This window comes from Ochotona princeps, chromosome 25 (assembly GCF_030435755.1).
Source record: "Ochotona princeps isolate mOchPri1 chromosome 25, mOchPri1.hap1, whole genome shotgun sequence".
NCBI classification, from domain to species: Eukaryota; Metazoa; Chordata; class Mammalia; order Lagomorpha; family Ochotonidae; genus Ochotona; species Ochotona princeps.
The window spans coordinates 24,776,952-24,793,648 of record NC_080856.1 but is presented as its reverse complement, the minus strand read 5'-3'; the positions used below and the strand labels follow the sequence as shown (position 1 = coordinate 24,793,648).

The following is a 16,697-nucleotide window of genomic DNA, read 5'->3' as shown; positions in this document are numbered from 1 at the left end:
TTGGAATTAAAATGCTTTTAATATAATTTGTTTAATGATATTTTAAGGTGATTTTTTTTTTTTTTTAACATCCACATTTTTCCCTAGGCCCTTATGTTAGCTATGGGATATCATGAGAAGGGCAGAGCTTTCCTGAAAAGAAAGGAATATGGAGTAGCCTTGCCGTGTCTGCTGGACGCCGACAGATATTTCTGGTAGGCACCTTTGCATTTGCTGGATACCAGCTTTAAGGAAGATGACACACTTTATACAGAGCGCACTGCCTCCCCTGCACGTCAGGTCCCCACCAGGACACAGTGGCTAATGGAGAGAGCAGTCATGGACTAGCCTTGTTGTGTATTTCTATTTCTTGTGTGTTTCTGATTGGCCTCTTGTGTAAGTTTTGCGAGCATGCATACTCTTCTTTTGTAATAAGTGTATCTGGATATTCTCTCTCTCTCCTTTTCTTTGCCGATGTGATGCAGGTCTGGTTTGTTGTTAAGTTTCCTGTCAGTTTTTCGTTTCATGTTTTTGGAGTAGACGTTGGTAGTCATTCCCCATATGCATGTTTCATTAGAGGCTACAAGATGGTGACACCCAATTAGTCCTTTTGCATTTATTCCTGGAATTCTGAAAACGTTTTTTTCTCACCCACTATTTGACTCAGCTGAGGCACACTTGGTTCCTTGTTGCTATTAGTTTTGGAATGATGTACTAGTTTCCTAACATCTTCAACATGTGGTGGTGGGGTTTCCTTTTTCTTAAGCATCAGTATTAATTCATAGTTTCTAGAACGTTTGATGTGTTTCAAGGTTTAGTACTGCAATTAGCAGGTGTTGTCTGAGTCCTTTGACCTGTTACAGTGGACTTCATAGTCCCATCTCTGGGGCCTGAGCTGTTTCACGCTGGTCCTGTAGGTGTTATGCCCTGGAGCAGGCATCAAGTTTCCTAAGGATTCCTGGCTCATTTGAATGAGAAATGGTACTTGGTGACCCTTACCCAGGGTTACTAAACATTTAGAAAGTAGAATTGTACCCGGGTGGCCCAACGGCTGAGGTCTTGCCTTGCATGCACTGGGATCCCATATGGGCACTGGTTCTAATCACAGTGGCACCACCTCCCATCCAGATCTCTGCTTGTGGCCTGGGAAAGCAGTTAAGGATGGCCCAAAGCCTTGGCACCCTGCATCTGCATGGGAGACCTGGAGAAGTCTCTTGGCTCCTGGCTTGATATCAGCACAGCTCCGGCTATTGCATCCACTTGGGGAGTGAATCATTGGATGAAAGATATTCCTCTCTGTCTCTCCTCCTCTCTGTATATTTGACTTTCCAATAAAAAATTTTTAAAAAGTATGCTTGTTATGTAAAAATGGCTTAAAGTTAACCTTTCTATTTTGGTCTGGGTCTCCTACGTGGGTGCAGGGTCCCAAGGCCTGCACAAGCCAGGCCAGGCCACAAGCAGGGAGCTAGACGGGAAGTGGAGCAGCCGGGATGTGAACCAATGCCTGTTTGGGATCCCAGCATGTACAAGGCCAGGATTTAGCCACTAGGCTTATTGCATTGGGCCCAGTCCACATTTTTTAGAGTGGCAAAAACTGTAAACAGATATAAGAACCTTGGTGAACTCCAGGTGTGAAATAAAGGACAAAACTAAAAGATTAAACCAAGTCACTCAAATTCCTGAAAATGAATAGAACTAAAGGTGACTTCTTTGACAATATTTCTTGCAGAAAAACATTTATGCTTAACTTTATCTCTCTTGAAATTGTTATCTTTAGCAAATATTTCATAAGGCAAACATTAAGTCTCTGTTAAGTAGCCAGCTGGAGCCCTAAAAGGTTAATTCTCCACAATTAGACTCAGCAGATTTTATTTAAATAAATTTATACCATAAATATTTTTAAAGATTTTTTATATGAAAGAGGAAAAAATAAAGATGTCGTCTATCCATTGGAATTTTGACTGTTGAATATTAAGCTGCTAGAATTGTACATTGTGGCAGTAGTAATAAAAATATACTTTAAAGCTCATCTTTTTTGTCTTTTTGTTTGTTTCTTTTTTAAAATGACTTGTTATTGGAAAGGCAGATTTATAGAAAGAGGAGACAGATGCTAGGTTCACTCCTAAAAAAGTGGTCACAATTGCCAGAACTGGTCTGAATGAAACCAGGAGCCAGGAGCTTCTTCCAGGTCTCCCAAACAGGTGCAGGAGCCCTATGACTTGAACCATCCTCTGTTGTTTTCTCAGGCTATGAGCAAGGAGCTAGACGGGAAGTGGAGCAGCTGGAATACAACCAGCACCCACATGGGATGCCAGTGCTGACAGACAGGGAGTTAGTAAAGCTCGTCTTACACTAGGCTTTAACTAAATGGTTTCTTTTTGCCAAGTAACCTATGTTTCAAGCATAGGCATGGTGGTTTCAAAATGATATGTAAGTGTTGATTTATTAAAAATAGATCAATGAAATCTACCTCTCTGAGACCTGTGCTGTGCTTTTTTTCTTTTCTTTCTTTTTTTCCTCCCTTGCTGGACAAATGCTTAATTCTGGGCCGAATCTGAGATAAGTACACATTGTTTTTTAACTAAAAATAGGTCATTTCTGTCTTTGTTTTTGATGATTTTAAATATGAAATTGCCCATTGACAGTGTAAGAAATTTCAAAATAGAGCAGAATTCTGTCTCTTTCCTGTAAACAACAGGGCAGCCTTCTGTTCCTGGAAGTTGGTTGTGTCCAGAGACAGAACGGAAAACCTCACCTCAGCTGTAAGTTTGAGTCACGTTTGTTAGAGTTGTTTTCTCCAAGTCAAATTCTCCATCAAATAGTTTTGAAGAAAGTCTCTCTCAGCCAGTTCCTTTACCTCTGTGGGTACACTTGTGTGTAAAATCAAGTGCTGGTTTCCAGACGGTCACAAAGAGTAGACATGACAGATAACTAATTAATATAAAAATATTGCTGCAATAACATCACTCCTCCTCCCCACTGGACAGTTTGTGTAGGTCTCCCCCTTAGAACCCATTGTAAAATTTCACTGTATTTGAAATGCAGAGATGGATAGAGGTGAATACAGATCTTCATCACTGGCTCACTCCCCCAGATGCATATGATAGCCGGGGCTGGGTCAGCGTGAGGTCAGAGCCCAGAGCTCAGTCTAGGTCTCCTGTGTAGGTGGCATCGACCTAGGTACTTGTAGCATTCCCTGCTGCCTCTTGCGTATTCATGGAAAGCTGGATTGGAAGCTGAGCGGGGACTCCAACCCAAGTACTCTAGGAGTACCAAATAGTGTTGTAAGTGTGCCCGCTCGCTCACCCCAAGAGGCTGCTGTTTTGAATTGGGGCTCCTTGTGATGACTCCCCTTGCAAGCTGGAATCCCATGTGGGTGCCAGTTTGTGTCCTGGCTGCTCCACTTCCTATCCAGCCCCCTGCCTGTGGCCTGGGAAAACAGTCGAGGACAGTCCAAGGCTGCGGGACCCTGCACCCATGGGGGACCTGGAAGAGGCTCCTGGCTGCTGGCTTTGGATTGGCTCAGCTCCAGCTGTTGTGGCCATTTAGGGAGTGACCCAGCAGATGGAATAGCTTTCTGTCTTCTTTGTAGCTCTGGTCTACTTTTTCAATAAAAATAAAAATAGGTCTTTAAAAAAAAAAAAAGACAAATTCCTTTTAGTTTTGCTGCTGTTGTTGTTTGTTTTTTTTACTTTTTTAAAGTATATTTTGGTAGACAAGATGGGGATTTTGCAGACATGTACGTTTTAGTTTATACAGAAGTGGTCTTACTAGAATACCAATGAAAACAAACTTGGGACTGGTGTTGTGTTGAAGCAGGCAGCCCATATCAGAGTGCCCACTGGAGTCCTGACTGCTCTGCTTCCAGTCCAGCTCCCTGGTAATGTACCTAGGGAGCAGTGGAAGATGGTCCGAACAATTGGGCCCTGCCACCCAAGTGGAAGATGCAGGTGGAGTCCGGGGCTGCTGACGTCAGCCTGCCCAGCCCAGCTTCTGTGGCCATTTGAAAGTGAGCCAGCAGATAAGATATCCCTCTGTTGTGCCTTTCAAGTAAATAATAAATCTTAAAAACAAAATTTTTATAGTTTATAAATGTATGTGATATATTGTATCAAGTGTTCTTTTCTCACTGAAGACTTGAAATCTAGATTTGCGTTATGAATTTTAAGGGTTATCTCAGTCTAAAGTGAAAGTAATCTCGATGACTGTGAGTTTCTGTGGTGGTGAACTGACTGTGTGTTACCTTCTGCTCTGTCCCTGGGGTCCTGCTGAGTGTGTAGCTTGCCCATCGGTCCTGAGAAGGCAGCCAGGCATTTAAAATCTGGCACTTTGTTTTTGCTTTGTTGTTTTCCTTCAGATTTATTTTATTTTATTTGAAAGGTAGAATGGCAAAGACATGGAGATTGAGACACACCCACAGATAAGAGGAAGAGAAACCTTCCATCCACTGGTTTACTACCCACTGGCTGCAGTAGCTTGAGCTGAGGCCAGAGCCCAGAGCCCAGAGCCCAGAGCCCAGAGCCCAGTGCTCTGTCTTGGTCTCCCACAGGGGTGGCAGGAGCTCCAACACTGGGCTGTCTTCCACTGCCCTCCCAGATGTATGAGCAGGAAGCTGGATTGGAAGCAGAACCTCTCTGATACGCATGCAGTGGCTTAGCCTGACGTGCTGCAGTGCGAGCCCCGAGCCTGGCGCTTTCTTCATCGTTTCCCTGCCAGGCTTAATGTGACTGAATGTGAACGCCATGTCAGAACCTTTGTCAATTGAGGCATTCATTGTAGATTCTTCAGTGTGTGAAACAGAGCTTCTCAACCATGGCTGTCCAATAGTTACAGTGACATTTTATCTAGAAATAAGACATTTGGACTCAGTCCTCGCTGGGATCCCAACATCAGTATTTTTCAGAATACAGTGCTCATATCTGGTGATTCTAATTTGTGTCAGAGCTGTAGACAAATTGGCCTCTGAGCCTGGTCTCCCCATTTGATGAGGGCTACTGCCGCATTGTTGCTCGGTTCTGCTTCCTGCAGGGTAGTTGGGTGTACATGGGTCCTGCACAGTGGTCCTGAGCCCAAATTAATTTTTCCCATTTGAAAGATCAGATTGTAAATACGGTTCCCTTCCTAAACATTGGTGTTGTATTTTGGAGCAGTCTTTGACAATATACCCAGCACTGAAAGAACTGCGTAATTCACAGCGAGGTTTCTAACCACTTGTCGATGCTGTCTTTTCCCCAGTGAGTGCTGCAGAGAGCTGCTGGATACAGTGGATAACTACGCAGTGCTCCAGCTGGATATTGTGTGGTGTTACTTCCGCCTAGAGCAACTGGAATGCCTCGATGACGCAGAAAAAAAATTAAACTTGGCTCAGAAATGCTTTAAGAATTGCTATGGAGAAAATCACCAGCGACTGGTCCACATAAAAGTATGTTACTGTAGTGTGTTCCAAGTACATTGAGTGTGTGTTTACTCCCTTGGGAGGATTTAGAGACTGCTAGCAAAAGGTGATTTTATTTGCACAGTAGTTGGGGTGTGCACTGTGCTCTTTTTGTTTCTAATTGAAAGGCGGAGTTAGAGAGAGGAGGAACTTAGAGGGATCTTCCATCTGCTGGTTTACTCTGCAAGTGGCTGCAGTGGCCAGAGCTGGGATAACCCAAAGCCAGGAGCTTCATCCTGGTCTCACATGGGTGCAGGGGCCCGAGGACTTGAGCCATTTTCTGCTGCTTTCCCAGGCACATAAGCAGGGAGCTGCATCAGAATTGGAGCAGCTGGGACTCAACACCAATGCTCTTATGGGATGCTGGTGGAGGCTTAACCTACTATGCCATGGCTCCAGCCTCCCCTGTGTTTTTATTTATCTTTCACAAATCTGGCTGTTACTTTAGTGTGGGGGTATTTAGCCCTGGGCAGTAGTTTCCTAGTCAGTGATCATTCTGGTCCTAGTACAAGATGTAAGTGTAGAAAATAGACATCTGAATAATAAAGGTTCTTTTCTCTTTAAAAGATTCATTTATGTGAAAGGTGTAGCAGCAGAGAGAGGGAGATTTCCCATTTGCTGCAGCTACCAGGGCTCCATCCAGCTCTCCTGTGTGGCTGAGGGGGACCCCAAGTCCTTGGGCCGTTGTCTGCTGCTTCCTTGACACATTGGCAGGCAGCTGGTGCAGAAGTGGGGTCTGGATGTAGGCCTCCCATGTGGGTTCACCTCACTACACCTCAACAGTTGTTTGGATTTTTTATCTTTTCTCTGCTGACCAGAAGGGCCGTGGTCCTGGATGGGTGAAGACAGATGCTTTGGCCCCGTTTTTGTGCTTGGGGATACAAGGCATATTCCTGTGCTTGGGGCTCTTCAACGTTTGCCACCAGCGATAGTGAAGCTACAGGCGCTTTCCTGTGGAGACAAAGGGATTATAGCCATGTGTTGCAGCCCTGTAATTGGAACTAAGACAGTTTTACCCTTTTCCCCCCAATAATTTTAGGGAAATTGTGGGAAAGAAAAGGTGTTGTTTTTAAGACTCTACTTGCTTCAAGGTATTCGAAACTATCACAGTGGGAATGGTGACGAGGCTGCGGAGTACCTCAACAAGGTAGGAAGGGAGGTGACCCAGTCCACCTGCTTTTCTTTTTTCAATCCCCAGTAGCTATTAATATTGTGTAATGTCGGTGTAAATTGTGGTTTGAGAGAAATGGGCATCTATTTTTATGGGAACTGTTTCCTGTTCCCTCTCCCTCACATACAGCATAGTGTATCTGTATCTGTTAGGGTACAGGCAAGATTCTTGTCATAAGGAAGCGTCACAAAGACAATGACTTTAATTGCAAAGTGGTTGATGCTTCTCATCCAGCATTGTGGAGTAAACAGAACAGTTAGTGCAGCAGTTAGGGACATCCCAGGATGCTCGGGTCAGCGCCTCACCAGCAGAGGGTGCCAGACGGCGTCCAGGATGAGCCCCTTCACAAAGATGACCTAAACGTTGCTGCACTCCCTTGGCTGCAACCCATTGACCCAGACTTAACCCTCAGGCCACAGCTAGCTGCCTGGGAAGGTGAGAAATGCCATGTGCATAGCTCAGATTCTAGGGAGTGTTACAAAAGCCAGGGGGAGTGGAAACCACTTAGCCCAGCCTGCCTCTAGTGTTACACATAGATGCGTTATCACAAGCAGTAGTGTGGCCTGTTTCCGTCTGTACTAATTGATAATAAGTTCATTCTCACACACTGTATTTCTTGGTGGGTTGTCTAATTTTTGTTGGGTTTTAGCTTTGTGTTAAGTTTTAATGTTGCTGTAGTTACATGATTCTGGTGTTTCTCCCTGTCTGTAGGCACGCCAGCTCTTTAAAGAACTGTATATTGATCCGTCAAAAGTTCACAACTTGCTGCAGTTGGGATTTACTGCCCAGGAAGCCCGGCTTGGCCTCAGGGCATGTGACGGGAACGTGGACCATGCAGCCACTCACATTACCAACCGTAGAGAGGTACCCCCGCAGCACATGGTGGAGACCTGGTCTTGGTGTAGTTATGAAACTTACAGCAATGGCAAGCTTGTTTCCGAAATGTCTGTGTGTGTGTCCATCCGTATCTGTGCTAATCCCTGGGAGGCATTAGTACCAGGGGACTCTGTCAGTAGATCAAGAAGAAGAGAAATTTGTCTGTTTCAGTTACACCGATTTTCACACAGTGAGGTTCCCTTGGATTTATTTCCAGCTGTGATGGCAGCTTACACCCTCAGCATCTCCCTCTCCCCTTGTCCCCGTCCTCATGCCCCTTCGGTCTCGGTATCACCATTGTGTATTTCTGGAAGCTGTATTTTCCCCTGGGAAACCTCTGGGGCTTTCCCCCTGGGACCATTATGAGAGTTTGGGATTGCATTCCTTTTTAAGATTTATTTATTTTTATTGGAAAGGCAGATTTACAGAGAGAAGGAGAGACAAAGATCTTTATCCGCTGGTGTACTGCTCAAATGGCCACAAAGGCCAGAGCTGAGCTGATCCGAAGTCAGGAGCCAGGAACCTCTTCTAGGTCTCCACGTGGGTGCAGGGTCCCAAGACTTTGGGCCATCCTTGACCTCTTTCCCAGGCCCTAAGCAGAGAGCTGGATGTGAAGTGGAGCAACTGGGACATGAACCAGTGCTTGTATGGGATGCCAGTGCTGGAAGGTGGAGGATTATCCTGTTGTGCCATGATGCTGGTCCCGGGATTTCATTCTTGCCTGGAAACATGAGTCAGGTCATAAAAGCCAGATTTTTAACAATAACCATTAATAAATTAAACTTTAGAATTTTGAAGTTGAAAGGAACCTTATGTCCACTATCTATTTTATAATAGACAGGTCTTGAAATAGTTGATGATAGGAATCATTTTCCTTCTCTGTAGAACAAGAAGTTAGTACTAGGTTGTCTTGGCTATGAACTCTAGCCACAAACGTCCAGAATCTTTTCTGTTGATACCCTTGTTTTTCTCTTTAATGACCGGCAGTCCCTCTCTGAGTCCTCTGTGAAAGTCCTGTGGGAGGAGACCAGCCTGGAGGGCTGCGACAGGAGCGGTTCACATCCATGGTGCTGGAGAGGGTAGATTCAAGGGTAGATGATGTGGCAGCCAGTCAGAAGGGCTGTTGGATTCTTTTTTTCGTTCTTAAGATTGATTATTTGAGAGCAGGCAATGAGTAATCTTCCCGTGGGTCTACTTCCCACGTGGCCTTAACAGCCGGAGCTGGGCTGAGGCCAGAAACTCCAGCTGAGTCTCCCATATAGGTGAGAGGGGCCCACGTACTTGGGCCATCCTCTGCTTTCTCCCCAGGCAGATCTGCAGGAAGTTGGACCAGCGCTCAGATATGCCTGTGTTACAGCAGTGCTTAACCAGCCGCAGTGCAGCACCAGCCTCCAGCTTCTCCTTGACAGCACCAGGCATGTTCGGGAGCTTTCTTCCTTCCAGCCTGTCCTGACTGCCCTCCTAATCATGTTCCCTTGCTGTACAAGTTAGCAGGTGAAGACAAACACTTTGAAATACTAAGTTCTATAGAAAAAGAAGCATTACCGATAACTGTATTTATTACCTTACTTGGTTGTTGATTAGATCTTACTAGCATTTACAATAGTTTATTGTTCCTAAAGCATTCTCACAGTGCTGCTATAGTTCAGTTCTGCTTGTAGCCACCTGTAAGGCTCTTTTTTTTAAATTATCATTTTATGATACATTTCCATAGGCCCTGGGATTTTGTTTTTACCCCTCCCCATGTTCTCTCCAAAGCACTGAGTTCCCCTATGTCATTACTATAGTTCTTCATACACAGTCATATGTCCATCATTGCGTGCATGGACAATGTCAGAGAGCCCAGCATCCTGTTGTCAAGATATAATTAACAGTTTCATTGGGAGTCCATCTTTAGTCTGGAAGTGGAGATGCATACTGGATTGCATCCTTACATCTGATTATGATAGTCTCCATTACACAGTTACCATACCTCCCCTTAAATGAAAACCCACAATACAAAATCAACAACAGGAAGAAAAATGGAAATTTACAATGCCAAGAAGTTTTCAAGAGGTTTTGATAGTTCCATAGTCCTGAATTGTCAATCCCACCACTCCAGTCGTGATGAGATCTTTCCAGAATCCACTGGCTGCTGTGGTCCAACTTACAGTTTCTGTCTGCCAACGCTTGGAGTAGTTGATCAGTTTGTTCTGTCCTCCGTCCTCTGCCATGGTACCAGGTATCTTCTGGAGGCTCCAATGTACTGCCATATCCTCCATGTACATTTGGATATGCTGTCCACTGCTCCGTCTGACACTGAAGAGGCCCAGCACTCCACAGTCAGACCATGGAACCGGCAATTCTCTCCATGGTTGGGGTTCTGAGTCCAGCGGTTCAGTTGGTAGGAAATTGCCAAAGAAACCTCATCTGACGCCATCCCAGAACTGATTCTTGTGTTTGCTTGCCAGTACAGTGTCTGGCACAGTCTGTCACCCAAATCAGCCTACACACACTAGTAGTTGCAATTGCTGGGTCAGTTCTGTCTCCAGTCCCGTGTTTTACTCAAACCAAAGGGAGTTAGAGTCCAGCCCGATCCTGTTTTCCGCACAAACCAGTGGGAGCTGCAGCCTAGTCAGAGCGACCTGCAATGACTCCCACCAGGCTCGCCCCCTGCCCTGGTTCCCATGCTTGCCAGACTGGTCCCATCTGTCCCATATCCCATTTGGCGACCTAGGAGACTGACAATTCTCATTTTACAAATGAGGACAAGACTGACTCAGACACTAGCTTTTAAAGTTGAGTGTCATTTATGAATTAAATGTTAGTCCTTGCGATGCATGCAGCTGAGAGTCAGCAGGGTCTACTGCACTTGGTCCTTCTCACTCTTCCACTGTGGGTGGAAAGTAACAGCACAAGATCAGGCTGATCCAAACAAGGGAGAGAGTGCTGGGAGTACTGGCCTGCTGCGTTGTGAAGGGTCTCGGAAGGAGTTGGTTCCATGGCGTGTGCCTGGCACTGAGGGCCTGGTGTTGTTTCTCTACTTCCTGTCTGAGGCAGCAGCATCACCCAGTCACACCAAGGGCAGCAGTCCTTCAGGGGCAGCTGAACTGCTCACTTATCAGACCTCTGGTCCACTCTCTGAGGCCAGGGCAGTGCTGAGACCGCAAGCTGGGCCTGGGGCAAGAGCTGGAGTTACATTCCTCAGCTTAGCCCCCTGGGGCCTACCTGGGGCGCTGGGATGGGCTCCCTGCACCTTAGGGAGATGACAGATGGATGGGAAGACACAGTGACCCACAGAGCCGCTGTGGTCACTCTGGGTGCAGACTTGCAGTGTGCTGCCTTCTCAGTGCCCAGGGGTCTGGGTTTGAGCATCTTGATGGGTTGATTTTGAAGATATGTGAAGATTTGTCAGCTTTCACATTCTTTAAATATGAGCACAGCACAGCCCTGAGTTCAGGCCAAAAGAAACTGAAGAAGCCCAGACAACTTACAGTGCTGCGATGTGGAGGGGCTGTTATGGGCAGCGTGGCAGCCGCCTGGGCATCCACAACTCAGCCAGATCATGCCTGACCTTCAGCCTTGGCTTAGAGCTCAGTTCTCATAAAGAATTGGACTGTGTACATAAGACATGCCAGTGTAGCACTCAACAGTCAGTCACTTGGTCTGTTTTATTTCTTCCAACTGCGTGTATTCTCTGCGTGTGTATGGAGAAGCGTAAGGGATGTTTGGCCAGTGGTTAGGATGCCACCGGACACCCACGTCTGAGCTATGCAAGTGTCTGCTTCCCATTCAGTCCTTCTGCTTGGGCTGCTGAAACAGTCTAGATGGAGCTTCTGACCTTGGCCTGGCCTGGCCTGACTTGCTGACATGTAGGGAATAAACCAGGAGAGAGGATCTCTCTCTCTCTCTCATCTCTCTGCCTTTCAAAGAAATGCAAATTTGAAGATATGTATGAAAATACTACACTTTAATATATATGTGTATGACTACAGGAAAAGTGAAACGGTAATTAGAGTGTTCTTTGAGGCTTCAGTTCAGCGCTTCCCCTGTGATTAAGTAATGCCTGAACCTTGTGTCTTAGATGTTTCTCCATACTTGAATGTTAAAGCATATTTCTAAGACTTTTAGAAAGGAATTGCAGGGAACTGTGCTGAGAAACACTGAATGGGGGCAAGGAGACATTTTCCGTGAGTGTAGGTAGATGTGGACCCAGCCTTGGTGGCCAGTGTGGTTAGTGCATTTAGTGGGAGGTTAGGTTGTTGGCCTGGGTGGGGCCTAGGCAGTTGCAGATGTGGTGGCCCGGTGTGCCACACTACGCCCTGCAGGAGGGGCTGGGATGAGATGACTCCTCGAGGGTGGCTGCAAGTCAGGGCTCAGGTGTGGAGACAGGCCCGGTCACTTGCTTTTCTTGAAATATTGCTTGTATCTTAAGTGGGAAAACGAGGTTAGATTAAATAAGTGGCTTTCAGACTTTGGTGGGGAGTGGGATGTGTCAAGTAACAACTGACCTGTTTTTCATGCTATTTTTATGAGCATCCCAGTTTACAAGACACAGGATGCCATGATTGTGGTTGGGAGGAGGAGCAGACAGGATAAGAGGCCCCTGCGGCCTTTCCAGGCTGTGGTGGCAGCACTCGGTGGTGGCTCAGAGAAGCAGGATTAAACCCTGGGTTACATAGCCTTGGTGACCTTAGGGGACACACTGGCCTTGTCGGCACCCTAAGGCATTGCTGCCACACAGAGGATCTGCCTTCAGCCACGGGAGCCCTGTGGGGTGTGGTGCATGCTACAGGAGTCTGGGAGGCGCCCCTTCCTACACAGCCTCCTCCCAGTTGGGACCTTGGGAGCAGCTCCCCAGGGCTCTTTGGTGGTTCCCCTGCTGTCTGACTGAGCCAGATAGGCTATCCCTTCTCTTGTATGATTTTTCCCTTTGCCTGGAAACCCAAGGCTTCCCCCATAGCAGGAACTGGGGAAGCTTCCTGGTGACATTTCATCCCCTAACTTAGTGGGACTTTGCTCTCTTAAAGGAATTGGCCCAAATAAGGAAGGAGGAAAAAGAGAAGAAAAAACGCCGCCTGGAGAACATCAACAATCTGAAAGGAATGGGCTATTCCACACATGCAGCCAAGCAGGCCCTCCATCAGGCCAGTGGGAACCTGGACGAGGCCCTCAAGGTCAGTGCCTTGGCCCTGAGCAGTGGGCCTGTCCCCCTTGACCACAGCCTCCTTGTGAGGGGCTCCGAGCCCGGCCCCAGCCTACCACCTCAATCCTGGTTAGGACCTGAGGTGACACACTCATGTCCTCCATCCCCTTGACAAAGCCGTAGTGATGGGCCCTGGCTCAGCTATGGCCCTGGCCACTGTAGCAGAGCCCACAGCCTGGCTTTGGGGAGGGTTTCCATTTACGGCAGGAGTTTGACATAAGCAACCATAACTGCCACAGTGGAAGAGCAAGGTGGTCATTCAAGTTTCAGAATACTTTTTAAAATTTGACTGTCTAGTTCTGTTTATTCCATAGTGCATTGTTGGGAAAAAGGCTTCCCAAAGGATTTCTTAGAAGTGACAGAACAGGTTGGGATCCAGCTCAGTGGTGACATTACCAGAGCCCATGTCCCATGTAGTCTGAGTTCAGCTCTAGGGTCCTCAACTGGGGCAGGTGCTGTGCTGTGTCCCAGCAGCTTGAAGTGGAAGACACCTGCTCTGGGAACCCGCAGGTTGGTGGGGGTTGCAGGGTTGCCGCTTACTAGTGTACGAGGGTGGAGGGTGATGGGGGACTGTGGGAGCCCTCTGGGCAGCGAGGCAGCAGCTTGGATGGGCAGGAGCAGGTCACGGGAAGGCTGAGGCCTGGGCAGTGTGGTGACTAGTTCAGGTTGTACATTAACTAGGGTTGGTGCTTGAGGAGTTAGGGGATATTATGGCCAGAAACAGGGCTAGGCAGTCGGTGGGGACCACGCGTGCAAGGGGCCCTTGTTAGCCCTGTGAAGGAAGCAGCAGGACCTCCCCTCCTGCATTTTTGTGCCCATCCAGTCTCTCAGAAAGTCCCTGGGGTCAATATTTTTGTGTCCATATTTGTGTGTGTATATGTATATACACACTTTTTTTTTTTTACTTTAAAAAATGCATTTCAGCTTCTAGTTTTGTGTGTTGAAGTATGAAGTCAGTGGCAAGGCTTCGTGGAGGTAGTACGCCAGCACGATCAGCCCCTGTTTGTAGTGCTGAAGGGAGCCTCACCAGAAGGGTTAAAGGTGGGGCAAGCATCGTGGCACCAGGAGGCCGAGCCACAAGAACGGCCCCATCTGCTTGGCGTTTGAAGTTGGGGGACAAGGCATGTTGCAGAGACCAAAGGCAGCCGAGCAGCTTCGGAACCCCTCCCATGCCCCAGAGTCTGAGTTCTGGGGAGACCGTGGGCTTCCTTGAGATTCTTCCTTTGCCTACCTGCTCGAGAGAGAGGGCTTTGGCCTGCTTTCTGTGACTCCTCCACATGTCAACCCTTATGTGACACCTCTGACTGGAAGCCTTCCAGGAACGTGGGCTGCCCCAGCCTGGGCTAGCGCTCCTGCTCCCTGACACCCTCCGCATCCTTGCACTTGGCCGTTGCCCTGCGAGCAGACAGGAACTGGGCCCTGCCTGGCTCCTGGCAGGTGCTCCGGGTCTGAGTGTGTGCAGCGTGTTCTGTGTTTGCAGATTCTCCTCAGTAACCCTCACATGTGGTGGCTAAGGGATTCCGATTCTGAAAACAACAGTCAAGAAAATCCTTCCCAGGAAAACATTGAGCAAGTGAGTGACAGCGCTGTCAGGCCTCCCTGACCTGTGCACCCTCGGGAGGGGATCAGAGTGGGGGTGAAGGGCGGCAGGACACTGGGTGAGGCTGCTGGAGCCCTGGCTCTGGGCCCCGGTGGCACCTGGCTGCCCACCCGGGTGAGGCTCTCTAGGTGTGCAGCAGTCGGGCTGGGGAAGCAGGGCAGGAAAAGGCAAAGACGGTGGCAGGAATCCTCTAGGTGTGCCTCTCCTTTCCCCATGTGCCACTGGTTGATGTCAGGATGGCACTGCACAACCTGTGTGCCCATGGCACCCCATATCTGGAGGTGTTACACTGGCCATGGGTGACACCTTGCCCATTCTGAAATGTCTACGGGGCCTTTCAGACAGGTCTAGAGAGGCCCTTTCTAGGCTGCCCCCTGCTCTGGGTGGAGCTGAAGGGTGTCTTGTCAGAAAGGACACCCAGAAGCTCGCTGTGACTTCCTGTGAGAGAGGGCTGTCCTGGCTGTGCTCACAGGGCGGGGCTGGGTCAGCAGCCTGCCCTGGGTCTCATGGTCGTGGCTGCCGCCTGTCACACACCCTGTGCTCTCCCTAGCTGGTGTACATGGGTTTTGATGCAGCGGTGGCCAGCACCGCACTGAGGGTGTTCAGGGGCAACGTCCAGCTGGCAGCTCAGACCCTTGCTCACAATGGAGGACTCCTGCCACGCGATCTGCAGCGCTCAGTGCAACACAGTTCTTCATCCACACCATCCACGTCCCCTTCGGATTCTGCAGGTGCGTCTGAGGGCTGAGTGCTCTGGGGTCAGAGCTGACCCAGACTGCCCTCCCTGTGCAGGCTGCTGGGACGGCTTCCTGCCGGGACTCATGTGCTCCTGTGTGTGTCGCCCTAGGAACCTCTGGTGCCTCCACTGATGAGGATATGGAGACGGAGGCCATCAACGAGATCCTGGAGGACATTCCAGAACATGAGGAAGACTATCTCGACTCAACTCTGGAAGATGAAGAAATTATCATCGCAGAATACTTATCCTACATAGAAAATATAAAGTCAGCAACAAAGAAAAACTAGTTAATGAACAAAAAATCACAGTACTATGTTTCTGCTTATAAATTCTATCATTACGAAAAGCCTTATGCAGGTCTGTTCTCATGCTTGGTCTGAGTTTGTTCCATCTGCAGGTCCAGGAGGTCCAGAGAAGACCAGCTGGGGCTGGGACAGGCCTCGGTCAGCAGAGGGTCGTGGAGGAGCCACCTCTGGCCTGCTCCCTCTCTGCCTCCAGGCACTGCTCCTGTAACACCCGCTGTCTGTCCTGGCAAGGTGCTGCCGGGGAGAGGAGCGGGCTGGCCCGAGGCAGGTCTCCAGCAGGGGTGAGGGCAAGGCCTCAGGAGCCAGCCTCTCTGTTCCCCTGGCCCAGCTTCGCTGTGTGGTTATGGCTGCTGCCCATCATCTGCCCCCTGCCTTGCAGCAGTCCCACCAGCTTCCTGCGTCCCACTCCTCCCTCGCCCTTCACTCGTCCTTAACTCTTCATTCCAGGTGCTGTAGGGGTGCTGAGAAACCCTCAAACTATAGTGACGAGACCAGATGGTGACAAATAGCTTTAGCCCTTAGTCACATAAGGTAGTCGCTTGAAATTCAAGGTTGAAATCCAGATTTTATATGTAAACATTCATCACAAACATTTTATGGTATGAAATGGCAAAGTTTGAACTGCTGCCATATTTGTGACATTTTTGGATTCTGTGGTGTTGTATCAAATTCTCTGCCAGCTAAAAGACCTCTCAGAGATTGAAGTACTTTTTTTCCAGGGTTTTTGGAGATTTTTGTTATTTGTAAAACTACGTGATGAGCTTTGGATTGACTCAAATAACCAATGTCAGCGCGCTATGCGTTCCTCTGTAGAAGCGTATTAAATTAAATCCTGTCTAGCACCTGGGATTCAGCCTGGGCTCCGCCAGATGCCATCAAGTGCCATATGGATATATTCCTGAGCTGCCTCCTTCCTCCAGAGTCTGCACAAACTGCTGCCAGGGTAGGCTGGGCCCCAGACTGCCGTCACAGGGCAAGCACGTGGCACAGTGGTTAAGTTGGCAGCATTCCATATCCAGGTGCCTGGCTCAAGTCCTGGCTGCCTGCTTCTGATCTGGTTTCCTGCTAGGTCCCCTGGGGAGGCAGCAGGTGATGGCTCAAGTCCTCGGGTCCCTAGCCCATGTGGGAGACCTGGAAGGAGCTCCTGGCTGTGGCCTGGCTCGGCTCTGGCTGTTGGCAGCCAGCGGGGGAGTGAACCAGCAGATGGAAGGCCTGTGTTTGTGCTCCTCGCTCTGTGAATCTGCCTTTCAAATAAAAATACATCTTAAAAACACAAATATGTAAATGAGATCTCATGGGAAAAGCAGGGCTCAGGCTGGTGGTGAAAGGGGCCTCAGCAGGGAGGGGGGCCGTGGGACCCACAGAGCATGCGGGAGCTGACCGTAGACTGAGGTGGTGACCCTGTTGG

At 48.5% G+C, this 16,697-nt stretch overlaps 1 protein-coding gene across 2 annotated transcripts in view; it reads left to right on the top strand.

Annotated features, from left to right (window-relative positions):
- The window catches only part of NUB1 (negative regulator of ubiquitin like proteins 1), a 32,992-nt gene extending 17,656 nt beyond the window's left edge, over positions 1 to 15,336 (top strand). For both annotated transcript variants that reach the window (XM_012929601.2, XM_058681346.1), the window contains exons 8-15: positions 88 to 194; positions 5,215 to 5,401; positions 6,453 to 6,560; positions 7,296 to 7,448; positions 12,470 to 12,616; positions 14,126 to 14,218; positions 14,796 to 14,976; positions 15,093 to 15,336. In XM_012929601.2, the coding sequence (XP_012785055.1) occupies positions 88 to 194; positions 5,215 to 5,401; positions 6,453 to 6,560; positions 7,296 to 7,448; positions 12,470 to 12,616; positions 14,126 to 14,218; positions 14,796 to 14,976; positions 15,093 to 15,271 (1,155 nt within the window). In that variant the 3' untranslated portion in view covers positions 15,272 to 15,336. The remainder of the gene's footprint in view (positions 1 to 87; positions 195 to 5,214; positions 5,402 to 6,452; positions 6,561 to 7,295; positions 7,449 to 12,469; positions 12,617 to 14,125; positions 14,219 to 14,795; positions 14,977 to 15,092) is intronic.
- Positions 15,337 to 16,697: the final 1,361 nt, after the last annotated feature.